The 27,782-nt window shown below is 42.3% G+C and overlaps 1 protein-coding gene across 1 annotated transcript; it reads right to left on the bottom strand.

Moving 5' to 3' along the window:
- Positions 1-12,683: 12,683 nt before the first annotated feature.
- On the bottom strand, positions 12,684-19,594 carry dld (deltaD). Its single transcript, XM_055036324.1, has 12 exons — positions 19,103-19,594; positions 18,705-19,007; positions 18,027-18,087; positions 17,340-17,597; positions 15,516-15,576; positions 14,823-14,953; positions 14,538-14,707; positions 14,235-14,451; positions 13,961-14,134; positions 13,154-13,883; positions 12,813-13,068; positions 12,684-12,708 (listed from the first exon to the last, which is right to left on the bottom strand). The coding sequence occupies exons 1-12, from the start codon at positions 19,154-19,156 to the stop codon at positions 12,703-12,705; spliced, it is 2,421 nt and encodes an 806-aa protein (XP_054892299.1). The 5' UTR covers positions 19,157-19,594; the 3' UTR covers positions 12,684-12,702.
- Positions 19,595-27,782: the final 8,188 nt, after the last annotated feature.

Genomic DNA, 27,782 nt, shown 5'->3' with positions numbered 1-27,782 from the left:
CCCTTAATCACACACATATCCCAGAGCACACTTTGCTTGATCTCGACCACTCCTTTCGTCCCAGCGGATCAGACCTGGCAACCCAAATTTTTGTCCATCAAATCTGCCGTCCCTGTGATGTCTCAATCGCCTCTTTCCGTCCAGGGATGACTGCTCCCTCGTGGCACTCTGAGCGAACACAGGAAGATTTGTTCCCATCAGCTGTTTTCTCCTTTGTCTTCATAGGTTGAATTGGCAAGTATTATTGTGGGAATTTGCTGTCTAATTTGTCTGGGCGATCATGAATGGCCACATTGATGAGAAGAACGATTCCCATGAACTAACAGCAGGAGAGAGAGCGGCGTTTAAAGACAGACGGGCGAGGTAACAGAGTCACAGACAGAAATCACTTGAATTGTGCTGGTTTAAAAATAAATACATTTACAGATTGTGCTCTATGATTTATGGAATAAAACTTAAAAAAATAAAAGAAAGAGATGGAACAAGTGAGCGAAACCAAATCATTTGGTTTTTCACCGATGTTGTTTTAGGTTCAGTCAACATATACTTACAAAACATGACAATACAAAATACAACCAGAAAAAAAATAATAGAATACAAAAACATCTGAAGTCCTGTGAAAACTTACTTGCTAGTACTGATTTCTTCTGAATTTCTTGCTTTTTTTTTTTTAAAGATCTATTTTATTTTATGTTCATATGTATTTGAAAAAAATAGATAAAGTGTTGGATCTTAAGAAACAACAATAAATTCCCAAGGCTATATTTATTTATCTATAATTCTAAGTTGTCTTTGTTCAAGAAGTCCTGTGACATTTGCAGCTCTAAGCACATTTAAAGCAGAAACGACTGTAAATACTGCAGACCTCTGCTCTGGACTGTTTCATTTTATTATTATTTTCATTAACCCAAATATGTTTGATAACCTAAAACATTTAAGTGTAACAAATAAGCAGGAGAATTTTTTAAGGAGATGAAATACTATCCCACAGCAAAAACCACACAGGTAAAAACATATTTATTTACACCGAATAAAAAGACAACACTTTTTTTTTTCTCAAGTCTGAAGTTAAATCTGACCAAACTTTTCATGTTTTATGCTTCTTAGAATCACCAAACGTATTTCTATTTGCTGAATGCCACAAAATAGGTGAAAACATTTTTTATGTTCTAACCTTTGTAACTTTTATCAAATTCAAAAGTTGACATACATTGGTCAGTATATCAGGGATAACTGTCTTTTAATCTGTATGACGTCTGATTGGTTGACTGACACAATTGAGTTAATGGGAGCCACACCTGGTAATTTAGTTTAATGCCACATCTAAAACACATTTCTATCTTGTTGGACACAATGGGAAAGCAAAAGAAATCAGCCTAAATTTCAGGAAGCTGCGGAGGTCTGGTTTGTCCTCGGGAACGTTCATCTGTTCAATTACATCAAGTGTAGACGTGATGGGAACCTCCAACCATCAGAACGCTCAGCATGGAGACGACATGAATATCTTTTGGTTTACATTTGGTATGCAAGTCATTACATACCAAATGTAAACGTTTATATTTGAGAAGAATTTCTTAAAAAAAAAAAAAAAGATTCAATTAAATTTTTTTTTACTGATCCCAAAGGGAAATTAATTAAAAATATGAATCCAAAGTCTTGTTTTGTCAGGTGGAGCAGCTGGTAAACTGGTGAAACGTTTAGCAGTGTATAGTGTCTGTATCCGAGCAACAGCGAAACTGATGACATCACCTGCATCGGTTAACAGCTGAGGGTGTACGGATGTAAACAGCCGCCAAAAACAACTCCTGGTTAATAAGGTGGAAAATTTTCTCCTCAAGTCTTCATTTGGCAAATATGAATAATTTTGTTAATTGTAAGTGAACTAAAGCAAGAGAAGTTTAGTCTGATTTGACTTCAGACTGTCACAGTGAAGGAGTTTTCACACCTGATGGTCCGAGTAGACTGTTTGAACTGCCACATTTATTCCATTTTCAGGGTCGTTTGACCCAGTTAGTTTGACCCAAACTAAACCTGTTCCCTCCGTCACCTGTGGTGGCGCTGCACCAAGAACTGCTGAAGGAATCGACACAAAACCTCTGAAGAAGACCAGCGCAATTTCCTTCTTAATTTAGTATTGCACAATTGCCGCTGTTAAAACTAATTAAAATGCAACAAAACGCCTATACTATATGATATATTTCATTCTGTTTGATGATAGTTAGGACTATTGCCACGTTCTACAGAGGAGGCAATTAGTCCAGGTTGTTTTTTATTGGAGGTTTAAAAGTTACAGTAGCTGTAGTGGGATAATAAACTGGTAAACAGGTGAAAAACACCAGTAAACCACTTATATTCTGCTTTTCCTTGCTCTCTGTGTTGGCTTTTTGTGGACCCGTTGCCGTGGCAGCAGGCATTACATCTCCGCTAACCCCAAGAGCAAAGAGTAATTTATTTCCCAGAATGCACTGCAATTCAGGTAGCTTCCGGCTTTCACAGTGGTCTCCAGTCCGGTTGCCTTCACACTGCATTCAAACCGCATCAGAGTTCACTTCAACCCAACACAAGTTTTCAGGCAGAGCAGAGTTCATTTGTTCGACCTGCACTAAAGTTGCACATTCACACCTCCACAAACGAACCGGACTTTGTATGCAAACAAACTAGAGTTTGATTAAAGTGGGTTAAACAGGGCTGGTGTGAATGCACCATAAAATAACAAGCCTTTTTCTTTTTATTCGGTGTATCTAAATACCTGATTTCAACTATCTTTTAAAGGCACAGGAGAATGTCCCTCTTGTCTCTGTCCTCATGTATCCCAGCCTTTTCTTGTTTAATGATTTATCAGTTAAGCCTATTTTACTTGTCACATGCCTGATGTCTGACAGGACCTGTGAAAGAGACCTCTGGAGATTGAACCATTAAAAAGAAATTTGATCTCCACGCAGCAAAAAGAAAGCAACTGACCAGTCGCCTGCTGTGCTGTGGGCCAGTGAAAGGCAGGTAAGGCTTCTGTCTCTGCTCACCTGCTGCTAAAGAGCGGAGCTGAATACAATTCAAACTCATCAGGGAGAGATAGAGAGACATCTGCCGTCCCTCTATCTCTCTGTCCCCTCCTCTGTGTCCTCGGTAGCAACATCTGCTTCCTCCGCTGCTCTTTCCCATCATGCGGTGGGCGTGTCCTTTGTGTTGCCCCCCAAGCTTCATTGTTCTAGCCAATCATTGTCCTCCCCAAGCTGTTCCCACGATGCACCAGTAATGACCAGAAGGTGCTGATGGGAGCTGGTGTCTCCGAAGGAATGACTGTGTCCCTTGCAAAGTGTTTCAGCCCCCAAGGGAGAGGAGACAAAAAGCAAAACATAAACAAAAACAATTCACCCAGAGGCAGCAGAGGAACGAGGAAGGCTCTAATTGCTAATTAACCACACGCCAACCTGTAATTTAAAAAGAAAACGTGTGACTGTAAGAGAAGTGGGAGTGGAATATCATATTAACAGAGACAATCCTGAAGGAGATGGAGCTCTGGGAAAAGATCAGAGCCTCGTCCCTGGGGAGCAGCGACAGATGAAGTAGCTGAATAAGCTGTCTGTCATTGTGTGACTAGGACTGCTGTGGTCACTTCGTTTGTTCAGACTCAACAATGGAGGATGGCTGAGAGAGAAACCTCTGTTTTCCCACAAGATTTAGCCTAGAAAATCTCTAGTCAGGGATGCTGAGTGTGTGTAAGGATTTGTTCCGATAGTAAATTGAAATGCTAATAATAGACAAGAGTGGTGAGAAGTATTAAGTCACTAGATACATTTACAGTGACCACATAGTTATGAAAATTAATTCACTTAATGGAAACACAACTTTCGAAGCTGAAGCACTTAATAAAAACAACCATAATCTCTTGAATGCAGTTGTTCCGTGTTCATAGTTGATTGAATTTGATTGGTTTGTTTTGATTCCTATAGTGATTCTGTAATCAATATCTCAAAGATAAATGAACAACATTCATTGTGTTTTGGTGATGATAGAGCAGATAAACTAAAACAAACTAAATATTTTACATCCCAATAATAAAATGTAACTTAAATCTAGTTTTCTCTGCACTCATTTATAGATTGTTTTTAGATTAACATGTGTAGGCTTTTTATTCACTCATTTATTTATTTATCCTCAGCCATATTGAATTACTTACATAACTTTTAGGTATATTTATACATAATGATGCATAAATATGGTGATATTTGTATTATTAATATTTAACACTTTAGATGGAGTAGATTGCCAACAAAAGTAATTTCCTGCTTGCATCAATGAAATATGTTCTATTATACTGCAGTGAAGATATTGCCGTAATAAAATGAAAATTCAATTAAAAAATATTTTATTGATCCCAGAGGGAAGTTAGCTGTTGTTGTAGCTCATTTTATTTGAGCTCTTTTCAGTTAGAAACTCTTCAGGGTTGCTGTCGGTGTTGATGGCTGCAGGTTCATTATTCTGAAAGTCAAACTTTCTTGATCATTACTCCAGTAAGAAAACCTCCAACTGGAAAGGCGTCCAAAATTTTATTTGACCTTGGAGGGCATTCAACTTCCAGATTCAAATGTAAAAACATGTTTTTAATGGAGCACCACTTTTAGAACATTTCCCTCATGGTACATGTAATTTAGGAATAAGCATTAGCCGTTGCCAAGTTGCAGCCTGATGCTTCATTAAAGTTAATAAAGTCTATTTTATATAATATAAAACTTAAGTTCATAAGTACCACAGCTCATTCAACAACATTCAAATGCTGCAGAATTGCCATTTTTCCAACAAACATGTTGTTTTTAATGTGATGTTCCAACATAGAGTTAAAAACCTAATATAATAATTTAACAACTGAAGATATGTATAAATTATACAGCTGACACACATAACATACAGTTTTCCGTAAAGTTACATTATGCTCATAATCTTTAGATGCAGCAGTTTTGTTTAGTGACAAATGCTAACATTAGCCACTTTGCTCTCTGTTTTGATATGACTTATTGATAATTTGGCATGTTAGATGTAATAGTGTGGTTTTAATAAATTATTTACTGATAAAACTCACAGGAAACATTATTCTACTTTATGGTCTGGGCACAGTTCTCTCCCCTACAAGCTCAATCCCAGATTTAACAGAACTATAATGCAAGAAAACGGGACACAATGGGAAGAAACTGGCATTGAAAAACTGCGTGTCTGAATGTGGGTGACAATAACCCAACAAAGATCAGATGACATCAGATTGTTATCAGAGATTTCCGATGTTGATCATTTAAATATGCTGTGAATAGGATTTACAGATTTGTTTCAGAAAGCTGGGTGGAGGATGAGTTCATGACTTTTTGTCCATAACAGAGACATCAACAGCAAGGGTGTCCAAAGAGCGGCCCAGGGGCCATTTGTGGCCCCCGAAATTACTTTGTTCGGTCCTGGACCACAAGTCAAGGATGCAAAAAAATTGGCCAACAAAATAAATAATTGATGGCCCAAAAAATATGGAAATTGCCTGTTCGCTTAATAAGGCAACAGTTGGAAGCCGTTTTTTGTGTTTTTGATCTTTAATGATCAACAGATTTTATTTTAAAAATGTGTTTATTGTTGGGCAAAAAAAAAAAAAGAAATCAGAATGAACACATTTTTTCATTTTTAATTTAATAAATTTTCTGACCCGACAGTAGCGTTCTAGTTTTGGTCTGGAAGAAAGCACTGATTCCTGGGTAAGATGCATTGAGATATTCAAGATCACATTCCTTGCAAGTTGTGACCTGGACTAGAAAAACGATATAATACAAATAATTAAAATAATCTTAATTTCTCCAATTATTTTGCTGCTACTGTGGATAATGCTTTTTTATTTCAACTATTATATCATACCTGAATGCGATGTGACTGTTTATTGATGTATACTGTGGAGCGACGCGTCCCTTCACGTAGCTGAACGGAGGCACACGGGGAGACGAGCGCGTCAAACCACGACACATTTTTCTACAGCAAAACTTTTATGAGCTCCTTTGAAGCAGATGTTTCATTGTCAATCCACAGAATGAACAACTCAAACACTTTTATGCAATTTTAAATCTTTAATAAAATAAAACAACTGAATTTCATGTCTTTGTCAGGGAGATGAGGGGATGTGATGTATGAAAGCTATTTAGACGGTAAGCTGGTGATACCAGATATGTTCATGCAAACAAAGTTTGTTTTCTTCTCTGCGTGACATTAAAACAGACTAAACCTTTTCTTTTTTAGTTCAGAAACAAAACCTTGGCTTGAGTCAAACATTTAGGATATGCTTCCTCGAGCTTCTCATAATAGTTTTCTCTAATTTTAGCCCGTTCCTCCTGGCAGAACTCGTGTAACCAGGACACTTTTTCAGCTCTTTCTACACGTTTCTGCTGAACTGAAACCACAGCTTTATGACGGCCAGTCCAAAACAGCGACTTTAGCATGTTGTGCAATCTGTATAACTTACTTTCTGATATATTGGGTTCCGTTTATCAACTTGTAAGCCAATTTCTGCCCATCTTTAACTTCCTAGCTTGAACTGTTATTCAACATTTCCACATAATATTCTTTCCTTGTGATTATGATCTATTTTGTAGAGTTGGATAGTTGGGTTCTCCAGATTCGCTGGCCTCCTCCTACAGTCCAGTGTGTGTTTGTGCATGGATGCTTGTTTGTTCTGTGTGTCTCTATGTTGTCCTGTGATGGACTGGCGACCTGCTAGAGACAGACATCAAAATTTAAAATTATTTTAAGTGGATCTATGAACCAAAATTCTTATTTTGCCCATTTTTATACATCCATCCAAATGGATTTTATGCATCCACTTAGATGTATAAAATCCAACAGTCCACGCACTTAAACTGACTCATTTCCTTTCCCCCCTGTCCCCCATTACTATAGAACAGCCTTTACTGCAAAAGGTGAAGAAGAAGAATACAGAAATCAGGAGTACAAATGGCTAAAAAACAAACTGCGGCTCCTTTTTTTCTCCTTCGCCTCTCTGCGCTGCTACGCCAAAGCTAGCTGCCTAGCTAGCTAAAGGCTAAACAGCTTTTCTCTTCCGGTCGTCGAAGGACCCGGATGCAGACCCTCTACTGCGCTTTCGGGACATTTTCAGACATTTCACATTTGAAACCAAATCTGATTTCAATCGGAATTGAGTCACTTCAGGCTGCAGCGTGAACGCAGCCTATGTTAATGTTTTGTGTAAGGAATTAGACATTTCAGAAAGCTTCTGAGCGTCAACGTTCAACGGTCACTGCGCCGTCACCTAACGACCCCACCGAGCAACCCCTCGCCAAGCTGAGCTCCAGAGCGTTGGCTCGGCTGGTTTTACCCTGTATTCGCTGTACAGTGGCTGATGGGAAAGACAAGCGTTTTGTTGTTGACTTACCATTCAGAAACCAATTGCTGCACATGCGCGGCTGCATAGTTGCGCATCTCTTGAAGCCATTTTTTTATGCTTGAATGTAAACAGTCAGTTGGGGGGCGTGGCCAGCAGCCGCTCATTTGGATTTAAAGTGACAGCTCATTCTGAAAGGAACTCAAAATGGGCAAAACTGAGCAGAACAAAATGTCATTATATAAGAATTATTTTGTGAAAAACTGAAATAAACATGGTTTGTATAGCATGAAGGCTTAAATACAGAAGCATAATCCAATTTCAACAAAACTTTTATCATGGTATTTTTGTTTGCGTGTGTGTGAATGTGTGTGAGAGACACAAAGAGATTGTTTGGGAGTGTAACAAGGGAGGAGGAAAAAAGTTCCCACTTGGCCAGTGACTGTCCTTTTGTCTGGTCACCTGTCAAACACTCCAGCAGGCATTAACATGGATTTTTGCACATGGGATTTCAGATTGCACCAGCAAACACACACACATATACACACACTTAGATTTTCTAAAAGATCTGCAACAGCAGAGGAGAGTGGAGAGGGGTGCCTGAATGGACAGATTAATCAGATTATAGCAGTGACACACTTAAACAGGCTGTTCTCTGGATTAGCCACGGTCCTGCCTACACTTCACCACAATGAAAAGTGCAAGAGGAGAGATCAGACTATCACGCGAAATACACATTAAAACTTTTAAACATGTTTTGTTTTGGTTCCATGTCCTACAACTTCAATAAAGCCACAACCTGGACATTGGGAAACGCTAAATATTAGCAGCAGATGAAAATTAGAAGCAAGCCCTGTTGAGTGAATGAGTACTTCTCTATATATTTGACCATGAAGAAGTTTCGATTTCACCCCAGAAGTTCAAAGAGTGCTGCTCTTTATGTGCAGCAGGGCAGCATATGGCAGCCAGTGACCAGGGCTTTGTCTGACTACTGACACCAGATAGATGCCGCGAGGGAGGACACGAGTGTTTGCGACTGTTTCAGGGGCCGGAGGACAGCCTGACAACAACAAAGGACCAGCTTTAAGCCTGTCTCCTGTGATTTTCCAACTCAGCGAAAAGCTATTGTGGCACTGAAAAAAAGTTAAGTTAAAAAGCTTAGCATGGTATGTGCTAACAACTGCCTGCTGCTCATGTAATACAAGCAAATACTTTCTGAGCAGCCACAGTGGCAGTCTTTGGAAGGGCAACCGTCACCGTGTCTGCAGCCGGTGTGCAGGTCACTGGTTCAACGTTCTGGTCTCCAGAGCCTGATAGGCTGCATGGCTGGATGGTCCAGTTAAGGAGGCGCTGAAAAAGCTGCAAACCCCCATCAAAATTACAGCTTTTTGAGAATTGATGAGAAACATTTCCAAACTTTTTTCATACAACTTGTGACACGAATTCAGCTACAAAACAAACAACGCTGTTATGGGGGAGAATAGGAATTAAAGACCTGAAATAACTTACTTGCATTAGTGTGTACACTACTGACTAAATTATTTTTGTGAAGCCTTGTTATTTACTTTACACATTTGGTCTTCTTGAGCTGACACCATGAACTACAGTAACTCCAATGTACCCTGAATAATTCATTGGAGTCGTAATTGGATTTTCTCATTTCCATCAGCTACACCCATAGTTTCTAGAATCAAAAGATTCAACTCTTCAGTCAGGAGAAGAGTTAATTGAGGTGCCAGTCAACACTGGAAAATATCTCAGGTCATTTCTGAGAACATGTATTTAATGGTGACCTATTCTATTGTGCTTCCTAGAACAGGTTAGTATGGGTCTGTACAAAACATGTTCATTAAATTTTGAGCACAAAATCAATCTGCTCAGTTCTGCCTCTTTAATAATGAGCTCTTTTAGGATCTCTTGTTACTTTAAATCCAAAGAAGCTGGCCGCGCCCGCTAACTTCATATTCACACTTCCATGTGAAAATGCCTGCAAACAGAGGCACAATTATACAACTGTACAACTTTGAAAAGCAGAAGTGGAGCCTCATACACAACCAACAAGAATGCAGCAAGTGGTTTCGGGTGGATCCAACCAAACACTTGTCTTTTCCCGTAGCCATTGTCGAGTGTATGTAGCAGATAAACCAACTGACCAAATGTGCTGGAACTCTGGTTGGATTTCTGGGTGGAGAGCTGGGCTCTGCTGGAGTTGCCTGTTAAATGTGACTTAATAATGAGGAGACTTTTGAAACTAAAAAAAATGACTTAATAGCCAACAATCATTTCATGTCTTTTTCATTTTTAAAAAATACTTTGGTTGTTTTTAGAAGCAAAACCAAATGGAAGTATAAAAACCTGCAAAATGTCAACTTTGCATAATTTGTCCCCTTTTCAGCACCTCCTTGAGTCTATAACATGATGATTTAAGGCCTGGTGAAGCAAAATGTGGTCCAGTTGTACTTATAGAAGTGTCTGTTTATAATTGTTTTAAAAAATAAGTTTTTTGAGGGTTGGTAGGTTTGGTCTTTGGACCCTACAGACTAGCAGTTAGCTACATCATCCAAAGATGAAAGATGAGATGCTTGAAATCTCACTTCAAAAATCTTGAGCCAGACCTTTAAAGCTTTTGTTAATTTTAGTGTGATTTACAATGATTCAGTTTGAAAACAATGTGGAATTAAATGACTCTGAGACTTATCAGGCCTTCTGCATTCACTTTTAAAAGTGTGAGACACAAACTGTAATATAAAAGATGATTTTTAGGACATGAAATGAGGAAAGAATAAATGTAAACTACATGTCACATCGATTTGTACAGCGCCTAAAAATGTCAAAATATTTGCGAGCAACACAAGGTTGACCTATTTTTTTATGTTGCTGGTAAAAATAACGCAGAGTGATGTTAAAGAGTTGTCCTTAATTTTTTCTGTTTCTTATTTTGAGATCAGTCAGCCACATTATGACTTCTGTGTCTCTGTGTTAATGTGACAAATGTCAACACTTAATCCCGTTCTTCTTTTTGGTAAAAGTTCTGATCATCCGTCATCCAGTTTTAAAGCCTATCTGGTGTGTGTTTATAAAAGAATGCAAACCATATGAGTTTCTTTGATGGCTGCCTCTACTCTCTCAGTGGTCGCTAAATGGGACACACACACACACTTACACACACATTTATATACAGAGCGTAGTCAGGCAGGGGCAACTGGGACTAAATCCAGACTGGTGGTTTCTATCTCCAGCTATAAATACCCCTCTTCTTAAACAAGATCACACACATGAACTTGTACTCAAATAAAGACGCTCATAGACAAAAAGAGATCCAGTCACAAACACATTAAGGAAATGAAACACACACATTTGGACTAACATTCGGATCCTCACAGAGAAATGACTTTGGCCTCAGAGGAGGCTTGCTAAGCGGTCTATGATTATGGGGTGTGTCTTTGTCTCATTTAGTGGTTCCACAAGGAGACAGTCTTCTGCTGTGTCAGACAGATACACACACACAGGCAGCCCCCCCACCCCCCGCACACACACACACACACACACACACACACACACACACACACACACACACACACACACACACACACACACACACACACACACATCATGCAAACACTACTTACACAATCACTTAGTGATGGCAAATCCCTCTGCCTAAATTTGTTAGACAACTTTTTAACGTGCTTGTGCTTTCATTGCCGTCTTCTGGGTTAATCCAAGCAGTACTGCCTTAGCATGAAAATATTTTCCAGCACCAGAATAGATTTCATTTCTCTTTTATTTTGGAAAAATATCACATTTTCCAGTTATAAAAATGACAGGCTTTGTACATACGACTTTTCTCTTAAATACAACACAGTCACAGTGGTCTCAAGTGCCTAACACATGCATACATACATACTTACATACATACATCATCTGCCAAATAAAAACAACACGACTTAAATTATAACAGGATTAACAAAAACAGCACAACAAAATGAAGCAAAAAATAATTACATAATTAAATTAAACGCATACATCTTTCTTTAGATAACAAATAAATTTAGAAAAACAAAACAAAAGATTCTAACCAGCGGCAGGAGGAGTCATGGTGCCCTTGAATTGGCTGATAGTGGAAGACTGGGGCGGGAGAGAACAGTGCATACATCGACACCAAAAGCGGCCATTTGCTTCTTCTGTACACACACACTTGCACACACACATATGCACACACACCTCTATAGTGCAATGAGGTCTTGGCAGTTAAGACTTTATAGCGCGGCCTTGTTCTCTTGGAAAAACATTATTACAAAGTCGGGGAAAAAAAGAAGCCAAACAGTCAGGTTTAGGTTGAACAAATGTTTTGATAATTAAATATGATGCCTGTATTGGTCTGATTTATATCCCTTGCCCCAAGCATTGCCCTTTCTATCAGACGTTTCAGGGCTCAGAGGCCAGTATGGCCCAACAGTATCCATGGTGGATCGATCTGCAGTCACTACTGGAGTTTTCAGTTCTCTGTTTTCTGCTGAGAACCAGCTCAGCTACATCTGCCAGTGCTGTAGAGTTGAAGGTGTTCGGCTGTCCTACAAGTGGTCCTAAACTTTAGATGATCTGATATGCAAAGTTCTGCTTGTGATTCCTTGAATGAATTTCTACAAATGGTCTGCCTAAAATTACGGGGACTGTTGCAACAGCTCCACACTCCACTCTGCAGCACTGTGCAGAACATAAACTACCGGAAATCCAGGACAGATTTTACACAGCAATGTAAAACCACAGCACGTAACAGTACTACAGCAGTACTTTAAAGGTTTTCAGTACACTAAAGGTACTACATTGTTCATTCAGTCGGTACATCACCGTACAATATCATCGGTCAATATCCAAGTCAATGCTCCGCTGCTTATCAGGAGAGAACAGTTCATCCACTGATGAGCTGTAAATCTTCCAGTGCTGCAAGGAGGCATCAAGCAAGCTCTTTGTGAGTTCTCCAGCAGTTTTTGACTGTCTGAGACAGCCTTGTGTCTGTACAAGTGCTGGCACCTTGTTCTGGCACTTCATCCAAAGCATAGAGTCACCAAAAGACCTGCGTCCGTCGAAGGCCAAGGATATTGTAAATTGACCCGTAGTATCACTGTAGTCCTCAGTCAAGGCCAAGCAGGTGATGCGTCTTCACTGGCACATTATCACCTTGGCTCAAAGTCCTCTAGGAAATCCCAGGGAACAGCAGCAAACAGCAGGAGTAAAACCTCCCAGAAACAAGCTGAGCTCTACTGCTCAGGGTTGGTGTGTGTGGACTAACATCAACCACAGGAAACTGGTACCATAACCACAGGAAACTGGTACCATAATTATACCTGTAAAACAAAGTAAACAAAGTTAGTGCTGAGGTACCAGTACAGATGGAAAGTTATTTTTCTGGTGTGGAAGCTCAAACAGATAAAATAGAGTGTGTTCTCACCTCTGTAGCAATGATACATTCATCTTTCTGGTCTGATATGACGTAAACAGACTGGTATTTGGTATCGTTGGAACAGGGGTACCGGCTGTCACTGGGAGTAGGGTACACAGCCTCACTGGTTGGCTGGAATTTGAGGTCGCAGGTTGACTGGTACTGAGGATCTCTCGCTGTATGACATTTTAAATCAGAGGATGGCTGATCTTTTGCTTCGCTGCATCCTGGTGACTCTGCTGATGCTTTCTTTTCCGAAGCATCACTGTAGGATGAACAACAAAGAGATTAGAAATACTGCTCTTCATTCTACGTGGGGTTGTAATGTGCTTAGGGTGATTCTTGAGTACCTGTTCTGTCTTTTCCTGAATCCTTCCCCTCTGCTGGGCTCATCCAGTGGCTCACATTTGGGCTCTGGTTGTTTGCATTCCTCCTCTGTACATGGTGACAGATCTTCTTGCCGGAGTTCATGGACCAGGTTGTACTCCACACTTGGGTAACGAGGCTTAAAGCCATTTTTCTCAGATCCATTGAGGCTGCTGATTCCGCTCAGACCCCCAATTGACCCAGCAAGGTCCGAATGATAATCTGCTTTCTTATTGGTGTTTTTAATTGATGTCGTCATCATACCACCAAGCTCCTTGTCACTTCGAAGACAGTTATTGGTTGTGAGGTTATTCATGGTCTCCTGGCTGTCACTGTGAACACTGTCACTATGGTGACTGTGTCGGGTTTGTAGTTTGACGCGAACATAGACCACCAACACAGAGCAGCTGATCAGGATCACAAGAACGAGGAAAACGCCAGCAGAGACAGCCGTCCACGGGAATCCGCTGTCGTCATCCTCCTCAGTGTCAGTATTCCCACTTTCTGAAGATGAATATCGCCGATCTGGACCATCAACGACTGGCTGGGAACCCTTGGGAACCTCTGGTAGGAGGAACTGGCAGTTATTCCCACCGTAGCCCGGGACACAGGCACACACATAGCGACCACTACGCTCATGGCAAGTGGCTCCATTATGACACGGGTTGTGAATGCAGCGAGAGATCGGAGAGCTGCAGTTTTTGCCTGTATATCCTGCAAGGAAAAGTTCAGAGTCTCAAAAATGGGTCCAAGCAACATTTAGAAATAAAGTAGATTAAAAATGATCATACCTGGTGGGCAATTGCATGTGTAGCCATCCAATGTGTCCTGGCAAGTTCCACCATTCCGACAAGGAAAGGACTGACACAACGTAGAAATGCCGTTGCTGACCTCACAGTTGGGCCCCAAAAATCCCTCTGGACACTCACACAGGTAGGAGTTAACTAGATCCACACATTCTGCGCCTGTACAGTGAAGTATCATTAAGATTAGTCTCCCAGTTCCTCACCACTTGATTTAGAAGTAAATGTGGAGTAGGGTATACTGATAAACACAACAACCTACCACTTAGACAAGGATTGGAGGAGCAATGGTCAATTTTCTTCTCACAAGTGAACCCAGCATATCCCATAAGGCACTGACAGAAGTAGCCTCCTTCAGGGTTGTCCACACAACGTCCACCGTTGAAACACGGCCCGTCTGCACACGTATTGGCACTTAGCTCACAGTTGTTTCCATAAAAACCAGGTGGACATGTGCACTTGTAGCCATTGTCATTGTCCTGTTGACAACAATTCTTGGTTATGCACAAACTTAAGGCAGTTGCTGTACCCAAAGACATTCTCATGTCTTTAAAGTGGTACTCACGATGCAGCTGCCTCCATTTCGACAGGGATTTTCTGAGCATTCGTCAACTTGGATCTCACAGTTTGCACCGGTGTATCCAGGGGGGCAGGAGCATGTGTAGCTGCCCTGGCCCGTGTTGGTGCAGGTGGCTCCATTAAGACAAGGCTTATGGTGTGTACAGTAATTCAGGTCTGACAATACAAACAGTTGCACTTATGAGCCAAACAGATTAAATACAAAACAAGCAAAGACAGAAGAAATTCAAAGAGCAACGCGGCATTTTAGTGAACTTGTCTACAAACTCACCCTGGTTGCAGAAGAGCCCGCCCCATCCCTCCTGACAGTTGCACTGCCAGGGTTGTTGGCAGGTGCCGTGGAGGCAACCTGGGTAACGGATGCAGTCATCACAGTAACGCCCACTGAATCCCACGCGACACCTGAGAACACACCGGCCAGTTAATATCAAACTGAAGGAGACGAAGGTCAGGGTAGCTTAGGTTAGAGAAGGGCTGGACAAGATGGCCGAAAAACATATCATAATATAAGCATTTCATATCAGTTGATATTGGTAACTACTGATTAGTTCGTTGCTTTAAATATCTGAAGTACTACCAGACTAATAGTAGAACATTTACTCTTTATTCACAGCTTTTACTCCAGGCTGTAGTTTTTTATTTTAAGTAGTTATGAGGCACAATGGCAAAACCTTAAACTGCTGCTGGGCAAGTTACTCAACTAGGTAACCAAATGTTCCTCAGCAAGTTGTTGCAAGGTAACCAAAGAGTGAGTGAGTTAGTTGAAGGCATCAATTCAGTGGCCAAAGCATTTTCTCTGCCTTCGTCTCCCAGAATGCTGTGCGGTTCCGGAGTTCAGTGAATATTCTATCAGACGTATTATCTATTTAAAGTTGATCACGAGTCTATTGCAGTGTATATTGTTACTGATTTACTGTCCAGCCCTAGTTTACAGACACATAGAAGCAGCTTGTTTTGAACTTACTTGCATTCTCCTGGTTTGTCACAGAATCCATGTTCTTCATCACATCCAGGAAGACAAATAGCTGTAAAAAGAACACAAACAGATCAGCCAAACCATGAAAAACAAGATTTTCAAACGGCAACCATAAAAAAAACAGCAACATTTACATTGCTTCTTGCTTGTCTGCCTCCTGAATTGTGTGTTTACTCATCTGACTCCTCTTTCTGTCTGTCTGGTTCACGTTTTAGCATGTTGAAGGGAATCATTGTTATCGGGTCATGTGTGACCACCCTTAGGTTTTAGGTGTTTTGATGAAATACTACCTTTCAGCCAAGCTGGAAGCTATCACAGTTTGGGTCTCAAAGAAGGAGAACCAGCCAAGAAGCCCCTCTTTTAACAGGCTAGCTCCACAACAAAAAGCCCCCCACACAAAGCCCCCTTTCTCCCCTTGACTGTGGGTCAGAAGTCCCCTTTTCTCACCCCTTGCCTCTGTCCTCCTCCTTTTTATTTCCTTCATCCTCCGTCCTCCATCCCCTCCCCTACTCCTTATCTCCTCTTCCTCCTCCTCTCCCCTTTTTTCCCTCTCTCCTCATTCCCCTCCTCCTCCACCTTTTCCCCCCAGGGCCAGCTGGTCTGTGAGGAGCTAACCACCAGACAGCTGCTCCATTGTCTCCTCTCACTGAGCAGCTGCCCCCTCCACAACAATACACGACCCGGCTCGGCCAATCACCGGCCCCGGCCGCAACAATATAGGACCCCCACTTGGCCAATCGGGGAGGAGGTTTGGGGGCGAGGAGGCCCCAGCGGTCTAATGGAAGGCACGCGGCGTGTGAATTACTGAGGAGCCACCGCGGCTCATTAGAACGGAGGCCTCTGGTGCAATGGGATAACTGACTGACGCCTGTTGCACACGGGCCCTCCATTATGAGCTGGAAAAAGTCTCTGAGAATAAAGAGAGGCAAACGACTGCTGGAGAAATAAACTTCAGATTGAAAAACTGTTGTTTAAACTGTGCAGGAAAAAGAAAAACCCCAAAATCTTGATGATGATTGCAAGACAATTCCTTTAAAATGGAAGTGATTAGGTAGCAACTAATCGAAGTTTGGTGGTAACTACTTACATTTACTTATGTAGGTTTTCGGAAAAAATGTACTTTTAGAAGTATTTTTGCTCTGCTTTTAACTCGGTATTGTTAAGTATCTCAGCTCTTACTTGAGTAAAATCTCTGGATCTTTTATCCACTGAATGAAAAACAAGCAGGTTTTTAACCAAACACTAAATAGACACAAACACTTGGAGGAGTTTTTGTTAAAGTTTTCTAAATAAAGAAACAGATTTTGAAAATTTGTGATTTTGTTAAATGAATCATTTTCATTCTGGTTCTTAACATGCAACTTTATACTTAAAAAAAACTTTATACTTTATACTGATGATGTTTTAAATATTGAATGATTGATAAGTTAAATGATTGAATAGACTTTTACCAATACTTTCAGAGTAATTTTTTAGCTGCTTTTTACTTTAACTTGAGTGGAAACCTGTTGAATTAGTGCTACTCTTACTTAAGTACAACTTTTTGGGTACTCTACTCACCACTGTATCTGACCAATGTACTATGTTGTGTTAGTCAATGATATACGGATTACAGAATACTGTAATCCGTCATGTGAGCTTGATGCACTCATCAGCCTCCTCTGCTTCGCATCAGATCCAAATATTAGCCACTGCTTGACCACTGAGTTGGAAAAGCCTCTCTTCACTTTTTATCCCTCCTCCCTGCTCTTTCATTTAGCTTCCCTGCACCGGCGTAATGAAAGAGTTCAATCAATGAGCAAACCCACTCACGTTCAGTGCAGTACTGGCCTTTCCAGCCAGAATTGCATATGATTTCCCCTCGCTCGCCGCAGGTAAAGTGTCCAAAGGCATCGTCCCGGGGCCGGCAGAAGACGGAGCAGCCGTCGCCGTAGTAGTGCTCATCGCACAGGAAGCGGTAGGAGAAGCGCAGCTCCGTCCTGCTGGCCGTCTGCATGTCCTTGGACCATTCCTCTCCTACGGTCAGGTGCCGCTGCGTGGTGAACCTGCTGATCAGCCGCTCTGGGTTGTCTGCAGAAGAAGTGAGCCACAGTTTCAACAAGGTCATTGGTTGTCACCCTGAAGGTCAAGATGCAAACCTTCAGAAATTGCTGTTTTTGTCTGAAACAAAAACAGCAATTTCTACTGTCAGTGTAACTTTAGAGCAATAAATGATGGGAAGATGCGACCAGAGCAAACTTTAAAATTAAACCCTAAATAAGAGTCAAAATCACACACAAATGACCTTATTTTAGGTGAAATGTTGAAATGTAAAAAGCATGAGTGAATCCTGATGATATCTGAGTGGGAAAACATGGCTCTGCACACCAACGAGGCCATCATCTCCCTCGCTTTCTCTCTCACACACACACACACACACACACACACACACACACACACACACACACACACACACACACACACACACACACACATACACACATCAGTCCTGATGCCCACCTGTTGTCAGGTCTTCCAGGGAGTCCGTGTGCAGAGCTTCAATGATCAGTGAAAACGTCCCCTGAGGAGAGACAGACAGAGTCAACAGCTGCTCTGCTTGCAAATGAACCTCCCCCTTACCTTCAGCCTCCAGAGCCATTAGGAGCCCTCATAAACTTCACAGTCTAATTCTAATACTGATTAGAAGCCTAATAAGGCCAGGCGACCTGCTCCTTCTTCTTTTCACACCCCTGCTACTATCACACTTTGACACCGCTGTAAAACCCAAAATGAGGCGGAATTTCACGCTGCGCTGCAAATGATGTGCCAACTCAGAGGATGTTAGATTTCCCACCACGGCTGATCGGAGGGGGAAATCATTTTGGTGACAAGGCCTCTCTCTCTCTCTCTCTCTCTCTCTCTCTCTCTCTCTCCCTCTTTCTCTCTCTCTCTCACACCCACATCCCCTCCCTGTTTCATCCCACCAAAGAGCGCAGAGTTACTACAATAGCCCCTCTCACACGCTGCTGACAAAGACCCTCACAAGTGTTGAGTCTGGGAGCATCTGTTCGGCTTTCTTTCCCCCCGTCCCCCTCCTCTTAATAAAATCCGCCACAAAAGTCCAATTCCAACGCCAGTAACATAAAACGTGACGTTAAGTGATGTGGGGGATAACAACTGTCATCTCCGGTTACTCACCGGCCACGTGAAGCCGAAGGAAAAGCGGATCGGGTTGGTGAAGCTGTCCGCGTTGGTCTCCGGCACCTGGAAGGAGTTGGAGCCGAGCACGGGAGTCACCGCGCCGCCGTAGGTGCAGGGAGGCTCCGGGGAGACGCTGGCCTGGTAGTGCTTCAGGCAGACGCGAAAGAAAGTCTTGCACTCGCACTGCTGGTGGTCCTGCGGGTGCGCGGCGCCTCCCGGGCAACAGTTGGCGTTCCCAGCGATCCCCTTCTTGTTGAGAAACTCCTGCAGTTTGAGCTCGAACACGCCTGAGCACAAAACCTGCAACACAGGGGGAGGGAAACACTCATATGGGATCGATCTGAGATAAGGGTAATTAGAATGAGACGTTCGGAGCCCTGGATGCTGGGACGTACCTGGCAGGTGAGTGAGGACAGACTGACAATGAGGAGCAGACACAGGCGTCCCATTGTGTTGACAGCCGCCTCAACAAGTCTTGAAAGCTCCGCGGGTCCGTGTCTCACCGCTCAAACACTCATGGAGAAAGTTTTCAGAGCTGCGCTCACGGTCAAGGCGACGCTTTTACGCACAAGGCTGGAAATTAGGAGACACTTTTCCTGGAGCGCGTCAGTCACCTGTCCATCTGCCCACTCCCTCAAAAGTGTCTTTTTTTTCTTTTTGTTTCTTCCTTTTCGTTGCTCAAAACGAATCGGACTTTCACAGATTCGAGTAAGATCCAGCGGAATAGTCCCCCTCAGAGAAATCCAGAGCGGAAATACCGGAGTTAATTCCAACTAGGTTGTAGAAAAGATGGTCTTCTTTACTTGTTCCAGTTTATGTCTTTGTTTTCAGGATGTCTTCCTCCTGAACACAGGAAACAACATCCGCTCCTCTCTTTTGATGTCATGTATCAGTGAGTACGTCTGATAGGTTTTCTGCCCTGCGCAGGGTTTTATACAGGGCCAGCAAGCGAAGGGTAATAAGATGCAAATGAGGCCCTCTGCCTCTCTTCTTCCCCTCCTTCCACCACCACCACAAGTCCGCCCCGGGGCCATTACAATGAAACAGGAGGAGGGTAGGAGTCCCCCCTCCAAAAAAAAAAAAAAAACCTGAACCCCCCCTCTCTTTTTCTCTCAAGGGGACAGACCAAATGGCTACTGAGCTGTTAAATGTACAACAGCCCCTCGCTTCCCCTGATGGCTCCCTCCTCCACAGCGCGGAGCCCATTTACATTCCGACAAATTCTTTTACAGAAATCCTCAACTCTACCGGGAGATTTATTATGTGCGCAGCGGCAGCAGCCAGTTGGACGGTGGGTTCCCATATCTGGGCCGACTATGGTGGAGTCTTGGCTGGCCTGATGCTGGCTGGCCGCTAACGACCATCTGCTCCATCGCATTCCTATGGTGATACCCCGCTTTTTTTTTTTAACGTTCCCACCCAAAACCAGTCAATCTGTTCCCGTTCAAGTAATTCATCGACGCTTAGATCTGCTCCGCGCACAACTAAACTAAAAATGTGCGTCACAGTCGCTACATTAATTCCGTCTTCGCTGGCAGACGAACTATTTTGGTTAATTGGTTAATTAGTAAATCTAAATGTAATCTACGAGTTACATCGCAGCTTTCTATGAATATTTACTGTGTATTTGTGTTTGTCTCGATTCGCGTCAGGCCAGTAAACATCCATCTTTACCACATCACATCGGTGCGCAAATATCCCCCCCAATTTACGAACAAGGATCACGGATCAGTTAATGTCTCGTCATGTCTGTATTTTCCTTACATGCTCTTTGGTATAGGCAGCAGAAAAAACAAACAAAAAAAAAACAGTACATGGTGGTGTGTCACTCGCGTGGCTGTCATTAAGGGACTTTGTGAGGAGAGGGCGGAGGGAGGAGGAGGAGGAGGAGGAGGAGGGACTCTCAGAGGGAGTAAACTTTTTTCTCTTTGTGCTTTCAGCTGTATGTTAATTGGGCCTGCAGCACCTGCTCTCTCACAATAATACAACACCAGAGACACACACGCACACAGACACGGACAGCACGGCAGGTTTTATAAATGGTAACCTGAACGTGTGTTTATGTATATAAATAAACATTTTATCATCTGGAGACGTGAGCATGAGCTGGTTTCTACAACCTGCTGCTCAAAAAGTGACCTGCAGCCTGTTTGTCTCACAGCCGCATGACATCAGCTCACATGAACTCACAACCTTATTTGCATATGTGTGTGTGTGTGTGTTTTTTTATCCGCAGAAAAATGCGGGGAAGAATGCACACTTGTTGCCATGAAGTTATCATGAGCTGCCCTCTGGCCCTAAAGCAGCTTTAGATGCTAATAGTGCTTTGATCAAACTTTAAGTAAATCCCTCAGCATGCCACTCTCCTTCTGCTGCGTCATATCTGTAAAATATCTTAAGGCTGTCTCATTTCAGCCCTGGGTTACAGCAATAGCTGTGAATACATGGGCCATGTTCACAAGTAAATGAAAGGCTTTGAAGAGAGTTGCTGATTGGCCAGAGCAGTTAATTGGTGTTTGGTGCCACACTTGTCAATCACCTCAGGCTTAAAGCTTTGCAGCAGGGACTGCAGAGAGGGCCTCCTCTCTGAATTATTTATTTATTACTATGTTGGCACAGCAGCAGCGCTGCATCAGAGCACCATGCCACTTCTTATGTCTATCAACATGCACACAGGTTGGCGAAGAGGAGAAGGAGGAGGAGGAGGAGGAAGGCCTTAATTAACATCTCCAGTTGAAGCTGCGCAGCATCAGCGTTTTGGTCCACAAACAAGGAGCTAATTCACAAGTTAACGCATGTCCAGCTTTCAGCCACAGGGCAGATGCGTTTCTACGTTCACAGTTTAGGAAGAACAAAGGAGTGTTCCCACAGCATGATGCTGCCTCCACCATGTCTAGGACAATAAATTCAATGAAAAGTGTAGAAACATTGTGCAGCCTCAGTCTGTGTCACATGCACTTATTAGTTTACTAACGACTAGTTAAATTTAGGGGTTTTTTTTTACATTTATTTAAGTAAAACTTTCAAAAATGGACTATTTCTGCTTTTACTTTTACCTAAGTAATTTTATTATTAAATATTTCTACTCTTACCTGTGTAAAATGTCGAGATTCTCATCCCACTTTGACCAAATATGAAGTTTGTTATAATCAAAAAAATCACCAGACACAGACCTGCAGCTTTACTGAAAGAAATTTATTACATTATCTTTTCTTTTGCCTGATTTTATTGCTTTGTAGAGATGTTATTTATGTGAATTAATTTCATTTGGCCCATAAATAACCAACATTTACACATAACCTTATATTTAGTGTTTTTTTTTATTTTTAAAAAGCTGTTTTATTAATTTTGTGTTTTCACAAACAAACAAAAGAAAACAGAATTGTACACCAAGCTTTTATATCACATTTAAAAAGCAGAGGAGAAGAAAAAAGGGGTAAAACTACATCAGAGTCATATTAATTTATACCTTCATTGGTCTTATGAATAACCTACTGCAATAATGATCCATGATGTAACTTTGAAATGATCAGATGCTCATTAACTGAGTCGCCTTTTTATTTTGTTGAAGTAATGCCACTTTTACTTGACTACATGTTTTTAGGTACTCTACCCTTGGTGTTTTAAAAGCTATGTTGTATTGTAGAAATTGCAGTTGCAGTTATTGCAATTTTTTAAAATATACTTTTATACTAATTTAAAAGCCTAGCATCTAATTCCTATTATTACCCACATGAACTAATGTTGACTGCACTTCTCTCTGTTAAATATGCAAATCAATAGGAATACGTTTAAGCTAAAGTTATGTTGAAGCAGTGCCACTCTTCCTTGCAGGCCCAAGGAAAATGCAAATTAAGCAGCTGATTAAACCCCCTATACCACCAAGAGGCCTCTAATGCTCCACTGTATAGCTTTATAACATACATATTTAAAATAAAACTGAATAATACAAATTGAATTATTCGCTTCACATAGCAAACTGATTTCTATCACTTTTATTGTCAAAGGTTTCTCTCTTTTTGCTGCTGCCACTCTTGGAAAGATTTCAAACTCACTAACTGTAAATTTGGTGTTTATCCGCTGACATAACTTTCAAATAGATAAAATAATATGTCACACTTAAATTCCTCTCTGCTTTCCAAAACCCAAGTTTCGTTTTGGTCTTAGCTGCTCCTCCAAGGCTAACATAATACAAACAGTAGCTTAGGAACGATAAAGCATCTGGTGTTGGTGTTGGCATGGGGGGCCCCCAAACAAGAATCTGCTTAGGGCCTCACAAAGGTTCGGACCGGCCCTGCTTCCTTGAGCATAATGTTTGGGTACTATGCAGTTTTGGCGTCTGTGGATTGCCTGAATGAAAGGCCTTCAGGAGCTGACACCATTATATTCCTGCCTGCCTCAGTTTTACCCCCTGAGCTGCTGCTGATTTCTGATTCCAGCTCACAGTGTTGCTGCCACCGGGGCTCGTTTGCCATAAAATCTGCGCCTTGAAGGCTTTTATTCAAACTCATCCCGTCGTCCAGAGGTCCACTGTGCCCTCTCTGCGTCTCCCATCAGTCACTCATCGCCATGACGTGGCGCACATTTCCTGATTATGGCAGCAAAGCGTGACTGAAAGGCATGTGAGATGAGCCCCCTCGACATCAAGACGACACTTCTCCCCCAAAACATAATTCATGTCAGGAGACTGCGTGTCTTAAGGAAACAGCAGAAACTCCTCCCCTCTGATCCCTCTCCTTTTGCGTGCGTGCATGTAGATGCGTGGACGCGCGTGAGTGGGAGTGGGGGCGGGGTGAAAATTTGTTTAAGTGGAGGTCTGATTGTTTAATTGAAGTGCTTTCCTGTTGTCTGTCTGTGTGTGCGCGCGTGAGACCGAATGGCCGCCTGTGAGCGCGTGTTTGTCGGTGCACGCGCGCGCTCGCTCAGCGGGAACAACAAAGGGAGAGGTCTCGCGCCCCGCCGCCCATTCATCTCTTTCTCTGGTGAAGTAATTCCCATTGATTCCCATTGAACGGCGAGTCGTGAGCCCCTCAGGGGAGAACTTGTGATTTGTGAAGGGTCGCGAGGACAGGACACGCCCCTCCTCGAGCCCCGGCCATCTGCTCGCCAAACACCACAACACCGACCGAGCCGCCACCAAATGTCCGCTCTCATCACTGCCTGCCTACTGGCTCTTATAACGCATCATTTTTCTGTTCCATGGTGTTTTATTTCTCTGCCTGGTCTGCAGCAGCAGCAGCAGCAGCAGAAAACGCCTCGCTGAGCTGTGGGTGAAGCTGCTGGCCTCCAGAGCCAAATCACAGTGGTGGCATGCAGGGGCTGTGAGGTGGCCATATGGCCTGTGAGTGTGTGTATGTGCGTGCCAAGAAATGGATGGATGGCCATCGTGGGAACCTCCACATCATCACCATCACACCAGCTACACACACACATGCACATTGTTGCACATTGTTGCACATTGTTGCACATAGCGTGATGGCCTTTGCTGCAGTCAGCTGTAGAAATCAAAAGTTCAAAAGGACTCTGGACTGCATGGTTCGGCATAGAGCTGGTTCTGGGTTACATGAAAGAATCCTCATGTCGATTAGCATCACTGCTAAGTGAGATAAAGCTCAGCTGGGATGGATATTCAGTCATGCAGAAGTCTAGCTGTTAGAGAACTCTGATAGATACTAAAGCACAGGTATCAACCTCCAGTCCTCAAGGGCCTCTTTCCTGCAGTTTTTAGATGTACCACAGGTACAAAACACTGAATGAAATGATATGATTACCTCCTCTTTGTCTAGATACGTTCTCCAGAACCTTAATGATCTAATTATGGCGCAGTAGAGGCACATCTAAAAGTTGCAGGACATCTGCCCTCCAGGACTGGAGTTTGACACTCCTGTGCTAAAGGCCAACTGAGTGTAGTTACTTTTGTTTAATCTAACTACAGTATTGTTCTGCTGACTCTGTGCACGTGATGTCACGCTCTTCAGAACTCTGCCCGCGCCGCCATGATGGACGTCAAAGCAACCAATGAGCTCCTTTAAAACCTGTCAACAAACAGACATCTGGTGGCAAAATATTGCTTTGATTTGGTCGATTTCACTGTTGAAATGGTCACAGGGTTTGTTTGGGGCAAGGATGCAAACCAAAACTTGTCACGTTACTTTATAACTTTTAATGAGGAAAGATGGCGGCGGTGACAGATAGCAGCCGTAATGACTGGCAGCCCTCGGCGTAACCGCGGATCTGCAGGGAACACTTTCACAAGGTTAGAGTTTTATCGTTAATATACTTTATAAGTATAATAAATCTTCATTTAACCATCTAAAAGTTGACTGAACGCGGCAGACAGACAGACAGAGAGATAGAGGACAATTTTTTAACACTGGTGTTACTATAACTCATATTAAACAGTCAAGTTTGTTTGTGTAGCATATTTCAGCAATGAGGAAGTTCAAAATGTTTCACGTCATTAAAACACAAAATTAAAGTCGTAAAAGCATCATATAATCTCCAATCGAGAAACAGATTATTTCACTTATAACTACAACTTTTTTATCAAGATTAAGGAATTACTGACTTAAAATAAATTCATATTTCTTGCTGAAAAGTTACTTGTAAATTAGTTTTTCCTATTTCAAGTGTACTAATACATTTTGCACTAAAAACTAGAAACAGACCGTCAGTTTGAAGTATTAATCTTCTGTTTCCTCTTAGGTTTTGGGCTTTTGCAATGCAAATGTTATTTCATTTTAAGAAAAGGCGTAATATTTTAACAGTGTGTTAATAGGAAGTTTTAGCAACACATTTTGCCACTACTGGCCCTTTTCAGTCAGTCTGACGCCACTGATCTAATGGATCAGTAATCAAAAATAAAGTATCAAAAAAGTGTGAATTTTATACTGGATGTGAACTAAAAACAACCAGACGAATCCGTCTCCCCTGGATTATGAACAAATGACAGAGAAGCTGCCCCTGGAGATGCCTGACCCGCCGCTCTCCAGGAGTCCTTGGCCTCTCGCTTGAGAAGCAGCGGTCTCCAGCAGCTGGATTAGCTGGGCCAGCTGCCCGCAGAGACGCTGGACCTGGACACTGACACCAGGCCCGACCCCCAGTGTTCCCGCTATCAGGAGACCTGAGGGGATCTGGACAGGGCTTGGTGTGTGTGACTGCGTATCTGTGTGTGCTGCTCATTCAATCGGACAACTGTTGAGCTCTTACAGATCTGGGCAGCAGCGCTCTTTGTGCGAGTGTGTGCGTGCTTGTATGGCCGATTCTTTCCGGGGGTTAACTGCTGATCCAGTACAAATGGGAGGTGCTGGGGGTGAGTGGGGGCTTTCAGCGGGGCTGAGGGCAGTCGTGTGCTCCTGGAACATCTGCCTCTGTTACCCTCGAGTCAAGCTTTGGTCAGGACAGGAGAGGAGTGGGGGCTGCAGGGAGACGGGAATCAAAGGGGATGCCATCGAAGAGGAGAAAGAAGAGCAAGTGTAGGAGGAGGAGGAAGCTGAAAAGATCTAACGTGAATAGGCAGCAGACCAAAACTATGAGAAATGAGAATGAGATGCAGGATTATAGAGTTTAAGCCCCACTCTGGACTGGCCACTGTGTAGCACTTTGTGGGGGGGGGTTGTGTATGAATGTATGCATGCAGATGTGTGCAGAAGCAGGTGTTCAGTTCACTGGAGCAAACACGTTTTTTATGAGCAGGTGTTGGAGTTTTGATAAGACTCAACATTAAAACTGCAGTAACTTTTATAAAGGATGTTTTTTTTACATATTTGTAAAACTGTCAGCGTGTTGTGACAGTTTGAGACAGATAATCTGTGAAAAGATCAATTTCTCCCTGAGCTGCTGTAGAAATGCACCGATCCCAACCCAAAAACAACCTGTAACAGCAGGGTGGAGGGTCTTAATGCTGTCAATCATTCTCATACATTGGCTGCTAAATGTGGTGGTAGTGGAGAAACAGGTTTCAGTTACAGGAAAACTGTCATTGGTGGCTATGCTAATTAGCATGAACATCCATAACAGGCTAGGCAAACTGGAGTGTAGCAGAGAGCAAGGGAGGAAGCAAGAGAGAGGATGAGTAGCGCCACACAGAAGGTGATTGACAGCGCTAAGACCCTCCTCCTGGCTCTGGTTGTTTCGAGTTTGCACTGGGAGAAGGCAGAAGAGCTCATTTTTCACAGATTATCTGTTTCATAAACATGCCACAACAAAGTGACAGTTTCAACAAATATAAAAAAAAAAAAACAATTTAGAAAAGCTACATACTGCAGATTTAACACATTTTATTAAACTGAAAAATGGATTAGCTCTTATACTTTAAATAGGAATGTCTGCCAGCTCTAGTCTACTTTTTTAAACAAAATGCATTGGTTCTCTAATGTTACAGTATTTCAATAAAAAATGTCATGCAAATTTCTTTCTCTTCTTGACTTATGACTGAATAAAAAGTTTCAACGCAGTTTCACCCAAACTTAGAAATTTCCAATCTTAAAGCTGAGAGGAGGAGGAGTTCTGCTGCTTCCTCTCGCTCTTGTTTGTGACTAAAATTTACAATGCTGCTCCTCCTTCCTTGGATAAAGTGTTTGAGAAGAATACTGGTTGTTTGGGAGGATTGTCCACTCAGCCCATGGAGCATCTGGCTGAGAAACAACAGATGCTGACAGCTGGACTGACTGCCAGCATATGTTCCCTCCCTTATTATTGCTCAGTCCAGACAATAGAATGGACGGGACGGGGTTGCTTTGTGTTGGGAAGGTAGACCTTTTAGCTTGTGACTCCAGAGAGGAGGACCACCCCCCTCCCATTCTCTTTGAGTGCAATTAGACCCTTACTTACTCTTGCCTGGAGAGGTATTATGAGGTCTCACTGAACCCACAAAACTACAATGGTTCATTCTCATTCATGACATTTTTAGAAAGTGTATTTGTAATTACGGTAGAGCCAGAGCTCTAGCAACCTCAGTTATGTTTTCTAAAAGCCTGCATATTTATTAACCTTCTGTTTTGGACATATTATTTGACAAAGATGTACTTTTAAACATTAAACATTGTAATTCATTACAAAAAATGACTAAAAACT

Source organism: Poeciliopsis prolifica, unplaced genomic scaffold, assembly GCF_027474105.1.
Source record: "Poeciliopsis prolifica strain line A6 unplaced genomic scaffold, Auburn_PproV2 SCAFFOLD011, whole genome shotgun sequence".
Lineage (NCBI taxonomy): Eukaryota > Metazoa > Chordata > Actinopteri > Cyprinodontiformes > Poeciliidae > Poeciliopsis > Poeciliopsis prolifica.
Note: the sequence above shows the minus strand (reverse complement) of the source record. Positions and strands in the feature narration are given on the sequence as shown.

What these genes read in the sequence shown, in the direction of transcription:
- dld (XM_055036324.1), bottom strand. Translation starts at nt 19,156, where the DNA reads ATGGGACGCCTGTGTCTGCTCCTCATTGTCAGTCTGTCCTCACTCACC. An exon ending in CCTGGAAGACCTGACAACAG is followed by an intron (nt 17,598 to 18,026) that starts GTGGGCATCAGG and finishes CTTCTTCTGCAG; the next exon opens with ACAACCCAGAGCGGCTGATC. An exon ending in TTCAGGAAAAGACAGAACAG is followed by an intron (nt 13,069 to 13,153) that starts GTACTCAAGAAT and finishes TTCATCCTACAG; the next exon opens with TGATGCTTCGGAAAAGAAAG.